This window comes from Botrytis sinoallii (assembly GCF_014898435.1).
Source record: "Botrytis sinoallii strain Bc 23 chromosome Unknown BSIN_004, whole genome shotgun sequence".
Classification (NCBI taxonomy): Eukaryota; Fungi; Ascomycota; class Leotiomycetes; order Helotiales; family Sclerotiniaceae; genus Botrytis; species Botrytis sinoallii.
Window position 1 is genome coordinate 975182 of NW_024066031.1, and position 19999 is coordinate 995180.

General features: G+C 42.8%; 7 protein-coding genes across 7 annotated transcripts; 1 reads left to right on the forward strand and 6 right to left on the reverse strand.

The window, feature by feature from the left end:
* Positions 1 to 253: 253 nt before the first annotated feature.
* On the reverse strand, positions 254 to 2667 carry EAF02_002797 (uncharacterized protein; the record flags this gene model as incomplete). The annotated part of the gene is made up of 4 exons (XM_038898845.1): positions 254 to 2006; positions 2055 to 2208; positions 2258 to 2527; positions 2587 to 2667. 4 exons carry the CDS (start codon positions 2665 to 2667, stop codon positions 436 to 438), a joined length of 2076 nt encoding a protein of 691 aa, XP_038761133.1. The 3' UTR covers positions 254 to 435.
* A 1182-nt stretch (positions 2668 to 3849) lies between these two features.
* Positions 3850 to 4729, reverse strand: EAF02_002798 (uncharacterized protein). The gene is made up of 3 exons (XM_038898846.1): positions 4602 to 4729; positions 4485 to 4540; positions 3850 to 4429 (listed from the first exon to the last, which is right to left on the reverse strand). The coding sequence occupies exons 1-3, from the start codon at positions 4630 to 4632 to the stop codon at positions 4136 to 4138; spliced, it is 381 nt and encodes a 126-aa protein (XP_038761134.1). The 5' UTR covers positions 4633 to 4729; the 3' UTR covers positions 3850 to 4135.
* Positions 4730 to 5592: 863 nt separating this feature from the next.
* On the reverse strand, positions 5593 to 6438 carry EAF02_002799 (uncharacterized protein; the record flags this gene model as incomplete). Its single annotated transcript, XM_038898847.1, has 1 exon — positions 5593 to 6438. One exon carries the CDS (start codon positions 6436 to 6438, stop codon positions 5593 to 5595), a length of 846 nt encoding a protein of 281 aa, XP_038761135.1.
* Positions 6439 to 7026: 588 nt separating this feature from the next.
* Positions 7027 to 8080, forward strand: EAF02_002800 (uncharacterized protein; the record flags this gene model as incomplete). The annotated part of the gene is made up of 4 exons (XM_038898848.1): positions 7027 to 7131; positions 7421 to 7526; positions 7602 to 7764; positions 7924 to 8080. The coding sequence occupies 4 exons, from the start codon at positions 7027 to 7029 to the stop codon at positions 8078 to 8080; spliced, it is 531 nt and encodes a 176-aa protein (XP_038761136.1).
* Positions 8081 to 10057: 1977 nt separating this feature from the next.
* On the reverse strand, positions 10058 to 10521 carry EAF02_002801 (uncharacterized protein; the record flags this gene model as incomplete). The annotated part of the gene is made up of 2 exons (XM_038898849.1): positions 10058 to 10336; positions 10432 to 10521. The coding sequence occupies 2 exons, from the start codon at positions 10519 to 10521 to the stop codon at positions 10241 to 10243; spliced, it is 186 nt and encodes a 61-aa protein (XP_038761137.1). The 3' UTR covers positions 10058 to 10240.
* Positions 10522 to 13577: 3056 nt separating this feature from the next.
* Positions 13578 to 15303, reverse strand: EAF02_002802 (uncharacterized protein; the record flags this gene model as incomplete). Its single annotated transcript, XM_038898850.1, has 2 exons — positions 13578 to 14714; positions 14845 to 15303. The coding sequence occupies 2 exons, from the start codon at positions 15301 to 15303 to the stop codon at positions 13578 to 13580; spliced, it is 1596 nt and encodes a 531-aa protein (XP_038761138.1).
* Positions 15304 to 16829: 1526 nt separating this feature from the next.
* On the reverse strand, positions 16830 to 18574 carry EAF02_002803 (uncharacterized protein; the record flags this gene model as incomplete). Its single annotated transcript, XM_038898851.1, has 5 exons — positions 16830 to 17816; positions 17864 to 18149; positions 18203 to 18283; positions 18346 to 18446; positions 18497 to 18574. 5 exons carry the CDS (start codon positions 18572 to 18574, stop codon positions 16830 to 16832), a joined length of 1533 nt encoding a protein of 510 aa, XP_038761139.1.
* Between the last annotated feature and the right edge of the window lie 1425 nt (positions 18575 to 19999).

Below are 19999 nucleotides of genomic sequence, written 5' to 3' on the forward strand. Positions count from 1 at the left end.
AAGTTGTCGTCAGATCTTGGATGGTTTTATTTCTATCCAACGATAAGATACTCTTCAATATCATATCTATTCTATAAAACAAATGTACAGGACATTCAAATACTTTGGTAAATCATCCTCAAACATCCACCACTTTTCTGCACATCGAGAAGTGCAAGTCAGGCCATCGCATACACTAATCTTGAGAGACTGGACGAAAAGGTCTTCTATTGCTGCTGCATATTGAGAGTTATAATAGCATAATCCAGACTTGCGGCATTATAAAGATAGAAATTGCAATTCTTTTAACTAATAATTGGTATAAACTCGCACACATTTTGCCACCTCCATTGACGAAAAGCAAACACACATAGCAGAAAGAAAAATATTTATGGTATCATCGAGCACCCATTCCATTCCAGTTCCAACAAAACACCTAACCCGTCGCAACTATGCCTACTGAACCGTAGTCTCACTTTTTTCTGCGATTTCCTTTTCGCTACCCCCGACTGGCGGCGTCTCAGTTCCATCATCCTTTACTCCCTCTACATACGTAGCTTCTGGCCTATGATGTCTACTTGGATGTTGCTTTCCAGTAATATCCAAATAAATCGCCTTTGCCGTCCTCGCCAATGAATGTCTCCCCTCGAATACAGGATAAACACCCACCGTCAATGTACTACCTATCAACCAAATAATACCTACGACAACCCAACCGGTAAAGAATTTCTCGGAGAAGATGTAGCCGCTGCCGTACATTGGCATGGGCCATAAGATCAACAACGCGAGAGTCAGGATGACAGTCATACCCTTTGCGATTTTTGAAGCGCGGAGAAGTTTAGTTTGTTCGAGTGCTTCTTCTGCGGCTGAGGCGCGCGTTTCACCTGGTACGAGTTCGAGATCTACGTCGGCTGCATCGGCTAAATCGTGGTCATCGCCTCTACGGATAGCGGCCATGGATTTCCAGTCGTATTTATCCCAGCCGAAAATTAATGTAAAGAGGGGGGTGAAAATAAGAGGTGAAAGAAGAGCCGTGACATTTCCTGCTAACATGGGGTTGTTGGAACCGGTGCAATCGACATCGAGGGAGCCACATTCTTTCTTGGCGGTGACGAGCCAGGCGATAACAGCGCAAATGAGACCGAGAGGCGGAGTAAGTGCGGCAGCCCAGCGATTGTGGCCAGCCCACATGATTGTTAGAGTCGCGGGAATGACAGCTGAGGAGATGATTACACCCATCATGAGGTAGAGATAACCCATGGAAATACCAGCATAGTATAAACCAGTTGAAAAAGCAGCCATGAACAAACCAAAGCCAATGACCATAGCATGACTCATGTAAATCAATCTCTTTCCACTTGCTTTTGGGTTGAAATATGTTTGATAGATATCATATGTGAAGATTGAAGAAACGGCGATGAGTTCGGCAGAAGATGCTGATGTGACGGCCATGAAGACAATCAGAAGCGTGCAAACGGCACCACCACTTCCGAGGATGGCAACGGCGGCGTATGGAAGTACAAGACCTGCTGAGACATCGGCGGGATCCATACGATTAGGATAGGTAGGAAAGACTGGGTTGCCTTCTAGAGCAATGGCTGCTAGACCCATGGTTGTAGCACACAGCCATGGAATGGCAAACCAAGAGATTCCACCCATGATATAACCTGGAAGCGCATGCACTGGGGATGCAGCAATTGCCTTGTTGTAGTATCCATTATCCAAGAACACAGTTCCAAAATTTCCAACGATATTGATGACAAAGAAGATGGCACCTTCTGAAGATTTCATAGTGAGATAACTACCGCCGGAATTGCCTTCGACTGGATGATCGGCCGCTGCTTTGAGTAAAAGATCGAATACTGCTTTTGGCGATCCGAGTACGTCACTTGTAGCGTAGGTGGTGAATGCGAAAATCAGGATAATGATTAAGAGCATAAACGTATGAACCCAATCAGTGAGGAAAGTAGCTTTAATACCACCGAACATGGTATACATAACTACACCCAATGGTAGGAGGAAACAAGCTATATGATGTAAGTAACTGGGAATCTGATATCATATGATTCTCTTACCAGCAGGTGTAGGCATTCCTGTCAAGGAAGATACCACAGCAGCACCACCTGTCAAAAGCATGGCAGTAACAAGGATATTGGTCATTAAGCCAAAGACCGTAAACACGATATGAGCATGTACCCCATATCTAGCTTTGATAACTTCAAGGAAAGTCTAAAATCCATCAGTATGTCTTTGTACCTGCCAGATTTGCCAAACCTACGTGAGCATTTGGTGCTCTCCTCTTCAACTCAATGGCAATAGTTGCGAACAATAGAATCTGAACCGTAGCTCCAGATGCATACCAAAAAGGTCCAGAAACACCATATTTATATGCGACACCAGAACTTTGCAGTAATGTAGCAGCCCATGTCCACGAAGATACAACCGCAGATGCCACCAATCCCGACTTTACTGTTCTTCCAGCTGTACTAAACATCTCTGATGTTTGTAATTCGTGGTTGTATCGTTTGAGAATCCATGTTACAAGGATCTAATTGATTCAGAAAGTCAGCTTGAGACTCAATTGCAGCAATTGGGTGGAAAACTTACCATGCCAAATGCGAATAGAGCACCCAGACCAAGAACGATTCCATATCCCCAGCCAGAGCTGAGTGGAGGTGAGATAGGCATGTTGGCTGAAGAGAGACAACCGACCTCAATGCAATGGATGAAATGTCGTTTTCACAAAGTTAATAAAAATCTACACATGAGGCACAAGGGGGGACAGAGCTGTTATTATATCATATCATATCATACTAGGTACATGGAGATATGCGACTAGGATATTACATTTCGGGGTAATACTGATATCTGTGATACTGACCAGTCACCGAAGTAAGAGCTGAGCTGAAAAAGTGGTGACATGATACCTAGATGTTTTTTTTACCTTGCATGAGTTACTCACCATATAATGGATAAGAGATCTGGACGAGAGAAAAACGGTGATCACCATCACAGTTAGAACTTTGTATAATAGATAAGGTTGGAGAATGATAATTTTATCAAATAAAACATATAGAATTACCTAGGAGTTTCCCTAAACCCTTGCTATCTCACTGCATCATCGGGAGCTTGGACATTGGGGGTTAAGCGATCTGTACGATAGACAAAAGACTAACTCTTGATTGGCTATTTTTCAATTGATAAGAAGCATTTTTCAAAAGCCATCGATAAGGAAATTGGAACTGATGGGAAAAATGTGAGAAGACATGCACAGGCAGGGGGAAAGGGCAGAAGTCATCATTGGGCAGTGACATCGAGTGGAGTAAGACCAAGAAAAGGCAATACCATAGAAGATTGTTTAAAGCATTCCGATACCGCAGACATATACATACTCTAATGAAAATTGAGTCGATGAGGTGCTCGATATGCTTAATACAGACTTCTGCTTCATCAGATACGGTGTGTTTCCGATGAACCATGGGTCTCTTGACCCCACGGAGAAATTCATCTCAATGCGGGATGCAAAAAAGTAACTGCATCTTGCATATCGATTCTAGACCTTGTCAGATGTTTGCGTTGACAGCTTCTCTAGTAAATGTGCCAATCGCAGAAATGATCTTCTGGAACACCAATCAATAAGAGGATGAATCAATCATCCCACAAAGGCAGATTGATTATCGTCCCTTTAGATGGCAGACTCCAAATAGTTGCCATTGGATATCAGTCCGGATAACTGGCTTTGATTAATCCCGAGGAGTTACTTAGCGTTCATCTTGAGAATATTCAAATATCCAAGAGATGACATCTCAATCTCCTTTTCATTAACAATGGTCAATTCACAGCTCGCAAAGTCAAACGAAGAGCAACATGTCGACAATAGGAACCTGAGACTTCAGGACATAGAAAATAACTATCTCATTAATAATTCTTCCTAGGAATATAAGACCAATTAATTCTTGCCCAAAATCAAGATATCACCGATAGTTTCAACCAATTCCGATTTCCGTTAATAAACTCCGTACCACGCCCTCCGAACCAATCCTCTTTCCTGAGTGTCCTGGATCGCATATTTGTTGATACAGCCTTGAGATATCCTCAACTCGAACTCTCCCTCTAGCCTCGACCGTCTCCTAATCCTCCTCTCTCAAGCGGTATGTTATGCGTACTGCATAGGTTGTTGTGGTTTCCCACCTGGCGGACCTCCTCCCCAACCAGGATTCGCAGGACCACCACCACCGCCGCCGCCACCACCTGGGGGTTGATTCTGTAATGGCACTTGGCCTCCTCCATTTATCTGGGATTGAACATCTGGTCGGTTTTGAAGTGGTTGTGCGAAATTGCAGATAGAGCAGACAACATCTTCGTAAGCATGGAAGCTCAATGGGAGAACTGGGATGAAGCAGAATGTGAACCAGGGATGTCTCTTAATGACTTTCGCAGAGTAATTTCCCTATTTATATACATTAGTTGTTGGAAGAGCGGAACGAACAGCATCGAAGACCTACGCAGTTATGACATTGGCATAACACATTCTCGTATCCCTGAAGTTGGGATGAGAACTCTATGTAGTAAGTGTCAGCTAAAGAACCATCAAAGACTCTTAGTGATGGAAGGTCTCATACCATGTTCTCCACAGGTGAAAATAAAGCACATATTGATGGGATCCGCTTTCTGAGGTTAACGTTGATAGAGTTGTATTTCCCCAGGAATTCGATCAATTTATGATGAACAATGAATAGTAAAAATACTCAGCTAATATGGGAGAGAGGCGCGTCATATAATCACCAGCAAGGATTATGGATTTGAGGCTGATTGAGGCTGTGCACAATATTGTCGGGATTTCAAAATGACATATTTCCGTTGTACATCTTGGCATGTGACAGGGCTTTTGATTGGCGCTAAAGCTACGATTGACGCTAAAGAATTTCTTAGCGAGCTTTTTTGGGATGCAGTGATAAACTCAGAAACTTTTACTGAATCTCTTTCTCTTTTCTCCTCAAGCGTCGTCCTCATCAACGCTGCGTTTCTATGCTACAAACAGATAAACTTGTTCATTCAAGATTATCAGATCGCTTGCGATTAATTATTTGCATATGAGAAATTCGGAGTACTCTTCAATTTACCTCGTTCCTTTTCCTTCGGGCAAAGATGAACAGGTCTGCCCGTGAGGGTTCGGCGTGATTTCACGTCTGCAATTGGCATCAGAAAAGCAGGGCATGGTCACTCTATACATATGACTTCCGAAAGGAGGAGAGAAAATAGTCGTGTACTACTGTTCCTTTGGGAGAGCCGTTGCGAAGATTGTGTGTGCTGAGGCATGACACTTAAGTGCAATACGTGGCGTGCTGGACTTGTTATTACTCCGGTATGACAAGTTGAGTACAATTCGATTCCGATTACTCTGTTGAGGACGACGCTTCACCCTTTTTTTTCTTCAGGTCAGTAAACATACTTCACCTTGCGAGTTAGGATACTACTAATGATTTCGATTTTTTCCCCTCGATATTTAGTACTTAAAGAACAAAAATTGATCGACTTCTTTGAAGGTCAACGCATGTCACCTTTGCGAATCTGCCATCCGCTAAAACCAATCGACATTCCTATTGCAACGATCTATGACGAAACCGAACTCTCTACGTTTTCTCCCTCCTTCTCATTCGCATACAATTTTTTATTGCCCTCCAATAAAGTGTACAACCCGTTCAATTCGTCCAAAAGGGCTTCGCAGTCTTGACTTCCATCCCTAGCTCTCTGAAACAACTCCAGAATCTGCCGACCTGTGGTATCGATCTTCTCCTTCAATCTTTCCGATGCTTTGAACACAGTTGCGCTCGATTTCTCCCCGACGGTCGACATACGTGCCTGCTTTAAGGCTTCCATGACTTGTGCGATTTGATGATTGAGTTGCTCATACAGTGTATCTTCCGAATCGTTCACTTTCTTGGTGTTGGCATCTTGATCTGAATTGCCATACCCTGCATGTTGATTTAAATCTTCCGTCTGTTCTGGAATTTCCGATACACTGTCCAATTTCAAAGCCCATAGTTGTCTCAGGATTCTTTCTGGTGTATAAGTTTTGACACTTTGAACGTCGGCATCATACTCTTTAAGAACTCCCGAGTATATGACTCCTGCCTCCTTGATGACAGTACGCAATTTCTTCACGGCTTTTCCAAAAGGCAAAGTATCCTTGTGTCTCGCGTCTTCATAGTCACTGCTTGAGTCGAACGTAGAGTCTGTGCTCTCTGGACTCAATATTCGCTCTCCATTCTTGGTCGTTCTATCGAAACTTCTGCTCAGTCGAAATTCGGGTTCGTATCTTTCACGGGCAGCTCTTCTGAATGGCTCTGAATCATATACGAAGTAAGGAGTGGTGGCTCGACGGTATTCATCGTACAATGATTCAATTCTAGACTCTCTCCCAAAAGGTCGAAGTCGATGTTCAGTAGGTCGATTCATTTTATCACGTAGAGGTTGACAAAGCGTGTTCGCTGGATCTGAGGGTGAATCAGTAGCATTCAGAGGGAAACTTAAGGATTATGTGAGCTTGTTCTCAATAGGGAGGATGATGGTGGCCTTTGAGCCAATTTCTCTCGTTTGACTTGTATGGATCGGTTTCCAACATGAAATCTCACACAGTTGACTTCCATGATTGGCTGAGCATGTTACCGTGCATATCTGCATATACCCTAAGCCTGGTAGACACTGTCAAATTTTAGAGACTATGATGAACAAATTATTTACCCATTACAAACGGTCCCTCCAATGAATTTTCGTGAAAGAATACCCATTTGACTCAAATCCGTAGTTGCTTCCTTCATATGCAGAGTCCCGCCGCTAGTAAACCTTACCCCGCCATTCATCGTCATGCTTAGAAATACAAGGACCTCATGCCATTATCAATCAATATCAACCCCTAATACAATCAGTAAATCATAAATGAAATCAAAATTCTTTTCACCAAAGATTCTCTGTCGTTCATCATTGTTCCATAAACCGTCCATTTTCTTTCACCCTCAATACATCGGACCCAGGAGATTCTCAAACATGTCTGAAGCAAAGGAATTCCCGCCACAGAAAGTAAAGGAAGTGGTGAATGAAGTTGCGAAATTATTGAAGGAGAGAGGGGAAACTGTTAGTGTAGCTGAGACGGTATGTTTTATTTGCTCTTTTGTTGTTGATGTTGATGATTAGGGTTTGTGATGTGTGGTGTGTGGTTTGGAGTGGAAGTTAGAGTGAGAGTTATGTGATTGTTCGGGAGGTTCGGGAGGAAGTCCTGTTTTTTGCTTTGTGGTCTGGATTATTGCTTCTTAGATATCTGGGTGTGATCTTGTTGGCTTGGGAAGCGGGAAATAGGAATTGAGGATGTTTAAGCGGATGAGTGATGGGATATAGAATGTGTATGGAAGAAGAAAAAGGGCAAGAATCTAACATAAAACAGGCAGCGGGAGGTATTATATCCGCTTCTATTCTCAGTACACCCGGTGCCAGTAAGGTGTTTAAAGGTGGTCTGACGGTGTACACGCTGGAATCGAGAATAGCTTTTGGTAATTCCAGTTTCTTCATTTCACAGTGTCATTGTTGAGTTTTCTTGTGTTTCCACATACTGACATACCCACAAGCCGGTTGGACCCCAGAAAACATAGCTTCATATAGTGGACCTACACCAGATGTGGTAGCAGGTATTGCTGAGAATGTGAGGGGAAAATTGGGAAGTACCTATTGTGTTTGTGAGAGTGGGACAGCGGGACCTGGTGCTAGTGGAGAAGGGAGGAATAGACAACCGTAGGTTTCTTTTTCTTCTATCCCCTTTGCAGTTTCATCTTTTATGATTTTGTCGTACTTGATTCTTCCATCCCCGGGAAGTGCGGGAATAGGTGATTGTATGATAAATAAGACAAAAATACATCATGGATGAATGCTAACACATGCTACAACGAAAAGAGGATATGTAGCCCTAGCTATCGCAACGGAAAAAGGAACGTATAGGAAAGATTTGAGTACGGGATTGGGTGGTGATAGAGAGGGAAACATGGTTGCGTTTGCAAAAGAGGCATTGACATTCTTGAGAGATGTTTTGAAGGGTGATGCGAAGCTTTAAATTGGGAGTTTATAAGTGAGGGAGAAAGTGATGTATCAGAATTTCACTGAACAAAATTTGGCTGGAATTGATGGTGAAAATGGAATGAGGTATGAAAGATGTTGTAAGCTTCAAATTGCCCAGTTGCTCGTCTATGTCCATGAATTATCCCACTCGTCTTCCTCAATTTCCTTGCTGCCTAGTTCCCATTCTATCCACAATCGCCCCTTTCCTACTTCCCTCCCTCACCATCTTTCCCTCAACTACAAAGAAACAGATTCGGTTCCCTCCAAGGACCATCCATCCCACCATCCACATTCTCCCCCGCACCCAAGCTAACTCCACATCCCCATGCCCTCTCCATCTTCTTTCCCCCAACAAACCCATCCCTCTCACACCCACTCCCCACCACCATCTCTTCCCTCTTCTCCCTCCTCTCCAATAACGTAAACCCCGTCTCACAATCCCCATCCCCATTCCCATCCCTCTCCCTCTGTTCCTCCACCCCCATCACCCCACAACCTTTCTCCCCCATCCACTTCCCCTCCAACCCCCGCATCCACAACAATCCCACCCTCTCCCTCCTCTCCACAGCACCAAACCCATATCCCAGAAACGAACCAGCGAGGAAAATAAACACAATAAATGCCAAGAGCGAGGTATCGCTTCTGCGGGTGTTATAAACCGTGCACGCAGATGTATGTTCATATATATCCTCATTTACGAGCGTTCCATTTATGAAGAGCGAGGTGCCGGTTATGAGGAGAGATGTATTGTTTAGAAGAATCGATATATTGATGGGATCCATGATTTATTTGATTAGGTAGGTGAGATATCTATCGATTACGAGTCTTTGTGTATAGAAATAACGAGTTGATCTGATGAAGTAGAGTAGAGCAGAGGAGAGGATTCTTTTCAGGTCATACAGTAAGTATATAAAGAACCCGATGAATTCTCAACTGACTTCCTATCTCAACTGAAGAAGGTAACTTTACAACCCGCCTCCAAAATAAAAAAAATCTGAGACAACATGAAGAGAAGAGATCTAGACCGGTAACTAGTAAATTCCCGTAGCGTACCTCGAGCTCATATCTGGTACGCCCATACCACGAGTACTCAATCACATCGTACGAAGCAAAAAGACAAAGGAAGTTTTTCTTCTTCTTTTCCTGAAGAAAAGATAAGAAATCATGATTTCTTCTTGTAGAGTTAAACATCTCCCAGCCTCGTCGTAAATGTTATGGCTGGAACTTGGAAACATGCGAGAGGTGCGATTTCCTCGCTTGCGCGTCGTCTATTCTTTTCTGGTGTCTAAGTTGGGATTAATTACCTAGTAAGATCTTACATTGTCTAGATCGCAGTGAATCGTTGAAAGGCTTTACGACTGGGCATACTAGATACTAGGTGGCTGAGTTCAGCTTTACTTGTTAGTTGTATATCGAGCATGGCATATTTTCTTGCGATATTTAACATTGATAATTCGGTGCTTAAACTATTGGAGATGGATTACTAGACTCTCAGAGGTAAAATTTTACTTTTCTGTAAAATGGGTCGGTTCTCAAAGTTAATCCAACATTCTACATGGCTATCTGAATCAAACACCAGAGCGAAATTGGCCACACATTATCACTATATATTTTATCCCAGCCACACGATAGATTGACGACGTTGACGATGGTGGCAGACTTTATATATCCACGTCGATATGTATTATGCAGAGAAGAACAAAAAAACGCACGAGATCAAAAGTGTGAGAGGCACAAAACTTTCGTTCCTTCTTCAAAAACTTCTTATAAATGATACATATGTATTAAACTATACATACGACCCGCGGTAATTGATACCACAAACCCATATATCCATAACCTGAACCCACGAACTATTGTCGAGTATTTTGTTCTGTAAAGCCGAGCCCTCATTCCATTCCCATAACTCCGTTGATCGTTTGCCCGTATTTAATCTCGTGGCGACCTTGTAACCCAATAGGTGATCATAGCCATGAACACCTAACAAAAATCCAATCTTATTGTGTAGATTGTGATGTCGTATAATGAACGCCCACCCGATACCCCAAATATTCAATCCCACAACGGACTGTGCTTCAATGTCTCTTGACCCGACGATAGTGACGTCCCGTTTCTTTCTTCATCTTCCCTTCGAAACATTAAAGGTAAAGTTCGCTCAACCACCTTGGACATTTACGAGCCCTTTACATACACCATAACTGCAACATGCGCTTGGATCTAAGGTTCCTCTGAGAACAAGATCTCTTGTTGCCTAGTTATCCATGTTAGTTTTGAATTCTCAATTACGGGAATATGTAAGGATGAAAGAGATTGTGGGAAGATAAGAAGGGCGGAGAAAGAACTTACGTCGCTGCAAGGCATTGGTGTGGCCGTAACGAGTGAAAAGGTACTGAGCACAGCAGCTGTCACGAAGAGAAAGGTCGACGAGAGTTGCATTTTGAGGTTTGAAGTCGAAGACTCGTATATGAGAGGATTGGTATGAATATATGTTCGAGATATTATAGAAAAATATCCTTGGTAGGTGGATAGTCCGTATGTTTTCAAACTATCAAATGTTTCAATCGCGTCGAGCAATGGACGAAACAAATTCCGGATGTAGGATTTTGAAATGAAGTTGAGGTGTACCAAGAAGAAGAAACCCCCAAAGCGGATGTCTCTTATATCTATACTCTTCCCCTCCCTCAACAAAACAAAGAAAGAGTCGTACGGATAATCTCCCAAGTAAATCGTTACCAATCTAGACTTTACCCCACAAAGATGTAACCCAAGGCACTGGCCCTCCGCGAAAAAAATGCTCAGGACTCAGACGAAGATGAAACGGCTTCACAGATAGACCTGCAGCAAAGCGGGGACGGTAAATGCAATTGAATGGATAAGGCAGGTCAAAGATTAAGTGCAAGACAAACGATGGAATATGATTTGATCCGTGAAGAAAGATATCGAACGTACGGAAGCTCCAAAAACGGAGATCGTCCATTCTTATACCTGCCACCTACCTATCTCACTCATCGTATCCCGATCTTCAAGACATCATGCTAGATAGTAGTTGACAGACCGTAACCGGGCCACCCACGTCAAACCCTGTCGTTCCCGCGCGGGTCCACCATGCAAGGCCTTTGTATAACTTTGTACATACCCCCATTGGATAAATGAGTGAGGTCAGTCTGCTCTGCAGGCTGTTTTCGGCCTTTCTTTGAGTTTGGATTGTGAACTGACTGGGAACACGAACCAGTTTTTGCTTAGCAGACGGACCATCCGAACGAGTGCATCCATGAATAGTTAGTCTGTGTGGCTCAAGCATGTAATTTTTGCTCAGGTTTGAAGCCACAGCCGAAAAGATTCGATTGGTTGATGGATGGAATGGACTGGGATGATATAAATAGAGCGGTGGCTGAAGATGTCTGTTTGCGGTGAATTTTCGAAGAGAAAGTAATGGCCGAACCATCTATCATATGGATTCATTTGAATTTGCTGATCAAGATTATATGACCTCATCTGCAATATAATAATATGAGTGATGTGCAATTGGTATGCTGGTATCGGTTGGCTTGAATATCCACCTACCTCGATACATTGATTACTAATGAAATACGAGCTAGTGCATCCATTTTCACGATGTTGATGGCGCACGAATAAAGGAGAGAATCGTTAAAAAGATTTAAAAATTAACTTTAGACTTAACTTTAGCATTGGAGTCTAACCTGAAGCCGGAGAAACTTTGACTGTCTGTTCCGCTTGTATACTAAAGTAGTTCCCTTTTTCTTGGGTTCATTAATAGACAGAAGAAAGTCTTCACTTCTTCACAGATCCATTGGTACACGCTCCAGAACCTCACAATGTCATTTTCGCACATACAGAATGTTCTCGTATCCGCATAATCAACTCCTCGTATCATTCTGTCTTGTCTTGAAAAATTCAATAGTACTGTCAGCTCTCGTATGTCCCAAGCATGCCGGCTGCGTCGCTGGGTATTAGCATGGAGTGATTGACAGGAGAATGCCCACATTGACTCGTAGCCCCCCACGCCACATACATGACTAAAGTCAATAGTAGCCCACTGTTAACTCGATACAGTAAAGGAAAGGGATCTGGAATTCCGTCTTTGCTTTGTCCTTAGGGGTGTAGAACTTTTCACTCGGGTTCACTTTACTAAGTTTAACATATAAAGGGTCTGTCTCTACGTCAGGGGAAAACAGACTGGGTTTGACCACATCGACACTTCGAGTATCTTCCTCGGTTGTTCTGTGAAATATACTTTCAATTAAGTTTCAAGAAAATCAAAAGCCAATCATTCTTTCAACCCCTTCAAATACATTTGTTTCACATGTGATTGATTTACCATTCAAATCTTTGCAGCATTCTAGCAAAGATTCGAATAATCGAGTTCGGCTCTTATTTCACCGACATAGGGAGGATTACCCGGATCATGTGATACTAGTCAAGCACCGATCTACTAACACCTTTCATCGTTAGAAGGGATTGGACAATTAAGAAAGAAGATCATCCTTAGTCTACTCCGTAATGATCGCTTTTTCGACAGAGCGTAAAGAGACGAGGAACTCTCAGAAGAACCCCATCATCAAATTCTCAATTCGATTTAGGAACACTCTCCCTTTACTCGTAGATATGAGATGACTTTGATGATTTAGCAGGCAAAAGATAGAACATACCTACCTACCTACACATACACAGCTTGATACACTCACTCATACACACCACCTCACAATATCCCCATCCCTGAACTCTAGAACTTTACACACACACAGTCAAATAAACCTTTCCATCAAAACAAAACACAACCTACCCCCCTCCCAACTTCCCCAAATACAGCCTCCCACATGATCCCATCCCATCCGATCATCCAAAGTATCTCATCCCATCACATCAGACGACATCACATCACTCTGCATATACTGAAACATGCATGCATTCTATCCCCATCCAATCCTCCATCCAATCCTCCATCCAACCCTCCATCCAACCCTCTCATTCTATCCCCTCTCAATTCTCCATCCAACCCTCTCATCCAACCCTCCATCCAATCCTCCCAAACCCCATATCCAAAAACAATCTCCACGTGTCCATTTCACTCGCTTGTTTCACCTTCCCCATCACTGCCGCTCCGAGCATGAGATGATAGGAAGTCGTAAGTATCTTAAACCGTTAATAGCGGAGAAGTCCCCTGGAGATCTGTCGATCTGTCGATCAGGATAAAGTTCAGATCAAGTAGTTTGACAAGAAACATGATTCATGCTTCAAGTATTCCAGAAGATTCATTTATTCTGTAACATGTGTTGACAAGAGTTTGATTTTCCATGTCCAATGATATGTCTGTCTAAAACGTATTCGCGTGTATATAAATCTTGTAAAGCCGTTACTATAGTGTCCGTATCCCTTTTCCATCCATAACTTTTCCATATATCATAATTTTCGTAACTATCCCGTTCATCTACATCTATCTCGCCCCTCAGTCCTCTTCTACCAAGCTCTCTCTATCTGCCAAACTTCCTCAGCTCCCACCATCTCAACACGGGGTACACCAATCCGGCCCAAGCGAACCCAACGTAGTTGCCCATATCACCCCCCTCACTTCCTACCATCTTCGCAAGCGGTCCGATAAAGTAATATTGACTCATACACAAAATTGCTCCAACCCATCCTATACAAAACGCCACCAATGCCGCAATTCCCAACGGCATTTTCTCTTGTTTATGCCAGTCACTCCATACAAACGTAGGATTTCTACGACGTCTGAATATGAATTCTTCTTCCAATGTAATGACAACCCAAAGTACAACCCAATAGCCCATCAAGGATAGAAAATTGGTAAAGATCTCAGAAAGATCATTACGTCCTGCAAGTGCGCAAACGGTAAATACTACCACTCCAAATGTATTCCACAAGAATCTCGGAACCATGGCCGGATAACGGCCTAGAATTTGGAAATCAATACCACAAGAATAGGTAGGCGGTACCATATTGGCGATTAAGCCCAACGCAGCAACCACGGAGCAAAATTTGCCAAATCCACCTAGACTTTCAAAACCAGCTACTATAAGAGCACCTGTACCTGCACCTGCCGCTTCCCAAGTAGGATTATTAGCGATACCAGATGCGAGACCAGCTCCTATGACAAAAGTGAGTGTGAAGGAGAGAGAAAGACCGAGTAGAGTTGCCGCGAAGACTTTCCATCGAGAAGCAATCTTTGGATCACAGTAGACGAAGAAATCAGCTGCTATAGGAGCATATGTGACTGCGGCGCTAAGACAAATTGAGAAGAATGAAAGTTGGTTCCCGGCAAGCGTTGCGCCTTCAACTGTAGGTTTACTATAGAGGTCAAATTTCGGTCCTGCAGTTCCTGCTAAAATCAGGAGAACGAATGTTTGAGGAATCCAGGCAAATCTCTCATAGTGATGAAATATCTTGATGCCGAAAGTTGTGACCGAGAATGTCAAGATAGCTGATACGACTATTCCAACTTCCACCGACAGGCTACCATTGGGTGATACAGCAGATAACATTTGACCAGCTACTACTGCATCAATCATAGAGTATCCTAGTAAGATCACCACATTCAGTATCACACAGATCTTTACTGGCCACCATCCCATTGTGAATCGAGCGCATATCTAAATACTCGGTTAGTCAAATTTCACCTCAGGGGCCTCAATTTCCCATAGCAAAATCAATGGCCACACTTAAAAATTCCAAACTTCCACAGGGCACATGAACATCAATCGCAATAAAGGAGCCACCTACCAAAGTTCTATTTCCACTCCAAGGTCCCCAACCTGCCGTATATGCCACCGGTAAAATTCCTACCACTGCCCCAAAAACACTACAAAGTGTCGCATCCAAAAATCCTAACCCATAAACACTAGCCCCGATGCTCGCTAAAGTAATATTTTGCGGCGCAGTATTGATTGAAAACCATAGCACGACAATCTGTAGGAATGATAGAGTAGATTTGGTAGTTTGCTCTGCGGGGAGTACACGATGAATACCCCGCGCTTCCAGACCAAGAAGATTTTCAATTCGTGCAGTGAGAGCAAAGAAACGATTTTGAGGACGAGAGATCGCAGAATCTGTGATATCGCGCGTGGGAGAAATCGAGGGCGAAAGAGCGAGAGGGTCGTGAGGGGATGGGAGACCGCTTGAGGGACCTTTCTCTACATCATGGGAGGGATCCGAGGAGGCGATTTGCTCGTTTGGAGTCATTCTATTGATGCGATTGTCGAATTAGCGATTGTCTCTGCTGCCTTTGCTTTCGCAGATTTATAACATAAGAGTGGAAGGAACAGAACCCGCAATTGGAAGCAGAGAGGTAATATAGGAAGAGAAGGTACGTGAGAGGAGCATTGGATCCATTGATACACCAATCTCGTAACACCCTCATTTAGAATTCCCCATCCACTATACCCATCCAATTGGGCCCAGATCGCAAGAGTATCCAAGGAAAACGGTTTTGACCTACCTTTCTATATGTATATTGTGCAACTCAATCTCATACACTTCATATTAAAACATTAAACAATAAGACAGTGAGACCGTAAGACAGACCCGTTGAACACAAATTGAAGCAACAACAGCAGAATTTTGTTCGTGTCTTACAATATTGAAACGAAAAGAACTTTTGAAGAACTAAACAACGAAAGAAAAATCAAAAGAACGTGGTATCATATTATTCATTGGTATGACTCTTTTGGAAGGTCCAGAATTGATTGGAAAGGCGTACTCCGCTCTAGCTTCGTCCCTTGAAATTTTCATGAATTATCATATGGATCCTAACGGTAAGCTGCGTGGGGCAATTATGCTTATCGGTTGCAGGGATGTCTCGGAATCTCTCTATCTTATCCGAAGCTGCGGGGATGATTTTCTTTTTTGTCTTGTGGTTTGGAAAGTGTTCGCGATCATATCTGATCTGATAATTTTAAAAGAATTGAGTACTGAGAACGCACAGGACGAGATTGGGATGTAGTGAAAACATGTTCTTCTACGGTGCTCTCATCTGATGTTGTGTTTGCATGTTTCTGTGTTCATCAGTTTTATCCCATCATTTCTTCGTCTCTACTAAACGAGGTGTGCAAAGAGGGTGAATATGTGTAGCATCCCATGAGCTGTAGTTGTAGACCTGAAGATGAGCTTCTATGTTGCGAATGAGGTGTATTTTCAGATACAAACTGAATGTCCATATCTTCCCATCACATTAGATAGAAGCACTCCATCTCCACGTCGTTTTTCTGTTTCTGGAAATCTATATCGGACAGACCAATATTCCTAACATAATATCAAACATCCTTCTTGAAATCTCATCATCAAGAAACATATCTCATGGCCGATATGAAGGCATGTCAACAAATTGGAATCCCACAGCTCAAACAACACGTCGTCCCTCAACGAACTTTCATGCACCTTCCATCCCAACTCCTCCTGTTGTCCTTGCAACCCGAAACACGTTCTCGTATTTCCAGCATCTTGTATACATGTATACATACATATCTAGTTCACGGCTTCCAGCATCAATTTCTCGAAGACGGCAAGCAACGAACTACCTACCCCTAATTGTCTCAATTCGTTCTCGGATTCGGGATTCGGGACGGAACGCTACAGAAGAAAGTATAATTTGTATTCACCCTCTCATTATCCAAATTCCCCAGGGTTTTGGACTGTTGCCACGAGAATTATTTCTGTACAAGAAAAAGAAAGAAAGAAAACAAAACGCCTCTAGATAACACCTTCCCAGCTCATCTCTTTACCGGGGTAAACCGAACCCTGAGCTCTGGTTTTTTCCAAAGCACTACCAATTTCGAATCCCTTTCCCAGTTTAACTCCTTACTCTTCAATTCCCAATCAAATTCCCACGCTAATCTCGCCAAAACAACCCGCATTTCCATATACGCCAGATTCACCCCCAAACATGCTCTGGAGCCCATAGAAAAGGGTTTACTTGCATCTTTGTTATCATTTTGATATCGAAGATCATAAAATGGGTGGGAAGAAGGTAGATATCTCTCAGGGTGAAATTCGTTGGCGTCGGCGAAATATTCTTCGTTATGGGTAGCAACGTAGCCAGAGACACAGACAACTGCGCCTTTTGGAACATAGTGGCCATCGATCACGGCGCCCGGACACTCGCGTGGGAGACCCATTGGTACGGGCGGGTAGATGCGAAGACCTTCTTCAATTACAGCAGCAAGATATGGAAGGGCTGCTGTGGAATCGCTTGTGATATCTTCCGAAGATGTGAATGCATTGCGGATCTCTTCTTGAAGACGTCGTAGTGTTTCGGGCCTGTTAAGAAGATAGTATGTCACTCCTATAAGAAAAGTAGCGGTGGTCTCCGAGCCGGCTACAATGAACGTATTAGATTGCGCTAGAATGAATTCGCGTGTAATCTTTGGTCCATTTTCTTTTTCGCGTAGTAGATGCGAAAAGAAATCGTCTCGGTCATTGTTTCCTCGTTCCATACGTTGAGTTGCTTTTTGCATTGAATTTTGGAAATGTACCTTGCTCTTTTCTTTCAAGCCTTTAGGCATGAGAATTGTTGCAATCTTTTTGAAAAATGAGTTCATGAAAAATGGGAAGCGTCGAAAGATTTCCATGATAGCCATCAGATGGACGGTGCTGAGAATGAGACTGATCCACGGATGGCCTTCTCCAGATTTGACTGCATCGAATGATTCCCCGAAGGCGAGATCACCAATGATATCAAAAGTTAACCAATTATACCACTGTGTTCTGTTAGTAGTGATTCACAAACAAGACTGTTCTAACTTACTTCTGACAAGTTCAGCCCCTTCTCATCGTCCTTACGCTGATGTATTTGAGAAACGAACAAGTCCATATACTGGATCACCACTTCCTCTTGTAGCCGAAGCGCTTTAGCACTGAATGCATGAGAAAGAGATTTTCGGATGTCTCGATGAACAGCCGGATCTCTTGCTGAAACAATGCCAACATTGGTTTCCGAACCAGTATTGTAAGCTTGCCCTTTGAGAAACAGGGCTTTCCCTTGCTTAACGTGACCATGAATTTCTTGATTTGCTTGAGGAGATGCGAAGTCTCTGTTCTCGAGTTAGTAAAGTGACATTTTGATGTGCTAATTTGGTAAACTAACAAATCATTTGGTGCAAATCTGACAACTGGACCATATTTTTGATGCAAGCTGATCATAGTCTTGTGGTAATTTCCAGAAGTACTGTATTCCATTAGTTTTGAGCGTGGAACAATAGAAACTGTAAAGTTTACTTATGCTAACACAGCCAGCCATCTGTTATTGCAGCTAGCCTTGGGCCAGGAAATTTTGCAAGTGGATGAAAATAAAGATTATATATCACTTTGTATGTGATGTAACAGGTAGTCTATTCAAGTATTAGCCATCAATACAGACAAGAGGATCTGTTTAACCTACTATAATTCCAGCAAGAAGTAACAAATTGGAGAATTTCCCAATGATACTTTCTCCTTCTGTTGATATGATAGGAGCCATCTTTCTTCTTCAATGTAGTCCAAATTTTCAGCAGGATTTTGAAGTTTCAAGTCAGGTTTCCGTTGTCATATAACTTTGGCACCACTGAGGGGATTTGTTCTTAAATGGACGAGTTAACATTGGCATGCATCGGTATTTTGCTCGCATCGCAAACCACCGAAACGAAACGGCTATTTGTGTTTTCGTATGCCCAAATTTTAGGTGCGAGGACCCCACTATCCACCAAGTTCTAAGATACGCGATGCGATATCTTTCTTTAGAAAATCTGCCATTATTGGCCAAAGATAGAAGAAACCATTTTGCTCTGCATCTTTGCCTAGCAACTGTGTCTAGGAATCATAAAACGACATACATGTTCCCAGCTTGCCAATTCCTCTCATCCAATTACAAATGATAAGCCACAAAAATAATGGGGCAAGATCCTCTCAGGAAAATATCCGAGATGTCCGATAATCCGACTTGTTTGCACAGCAGGTAGTGGCAAGGATGGGAAAAGGCTGTGTCGTATTCGCTATCTCGCATTCGCATCAGGATACAAATGATCTAGAAGAACCTCGTTTCGTGATGAATGGTATCTTTGAACAACAGGTAATTCTAAAGAATATCTTCAAATCACAACTTCCAAGCAGCAATATGATGAAGATGTTCGAGACATGACTGTAATTCCTTTCGCTCTTGAATATTCAGCGAAAGTTGCGCAAATTGGTTAATTATTGGCTCTTTCATCCTCTCTGTGTTGAAAGTTCATTCTCTATCAATACTTGCTTGTTGTGAACTTGGTGGACCTATTTGCAGTCTTCTATATTCCCGATTGTAGATCTTCCTCTATGGCTGAACTCCACATACTCACTCAATTTCAAGCTCACTGGCAGAAATGTTTCGCGATCGAAAGGTAGAAGAATTGTTGCACTGTCATTCTTGGCATGATCTAGAATTCTGTGGCGATTAAACCACTCCTGACATCTACGAGACTGATCCTGAGAACAAGAGTTACTCTTACTACATCAATTTCCCAGAGAGGTATATGGAGAAGTTATTCTGGCTGCGTGAACATCTCAAATTGGCCACGAATTTTCTGCAAGTCGCCTGAGAGCAACGTTGTGTGTATGCACTCGTTCCATGGGATGCGCCAATATTACCATCTCTGTATTTCATCACCCTGGCTATGCGCCATACTTCTATTCTTCTCGAGTATCATCACGACAGCTGATGATCAACCCCACTGACAGCAAGTTGTGCTTGAGCATTCGACATTAGGTATCGCAGAATGCTAATAGCAAGGTGTTAAACTGACAAACAGTTGACTCGCATGGAGATGATGTTGAAAAAGCCGACAAGGAAGTATCTACGAACGTTGAAAGATTGATTACCTCATTTCTTATAGATTGAGTTAAGATTGGTGAGGATGTATCACACTTCGTCACA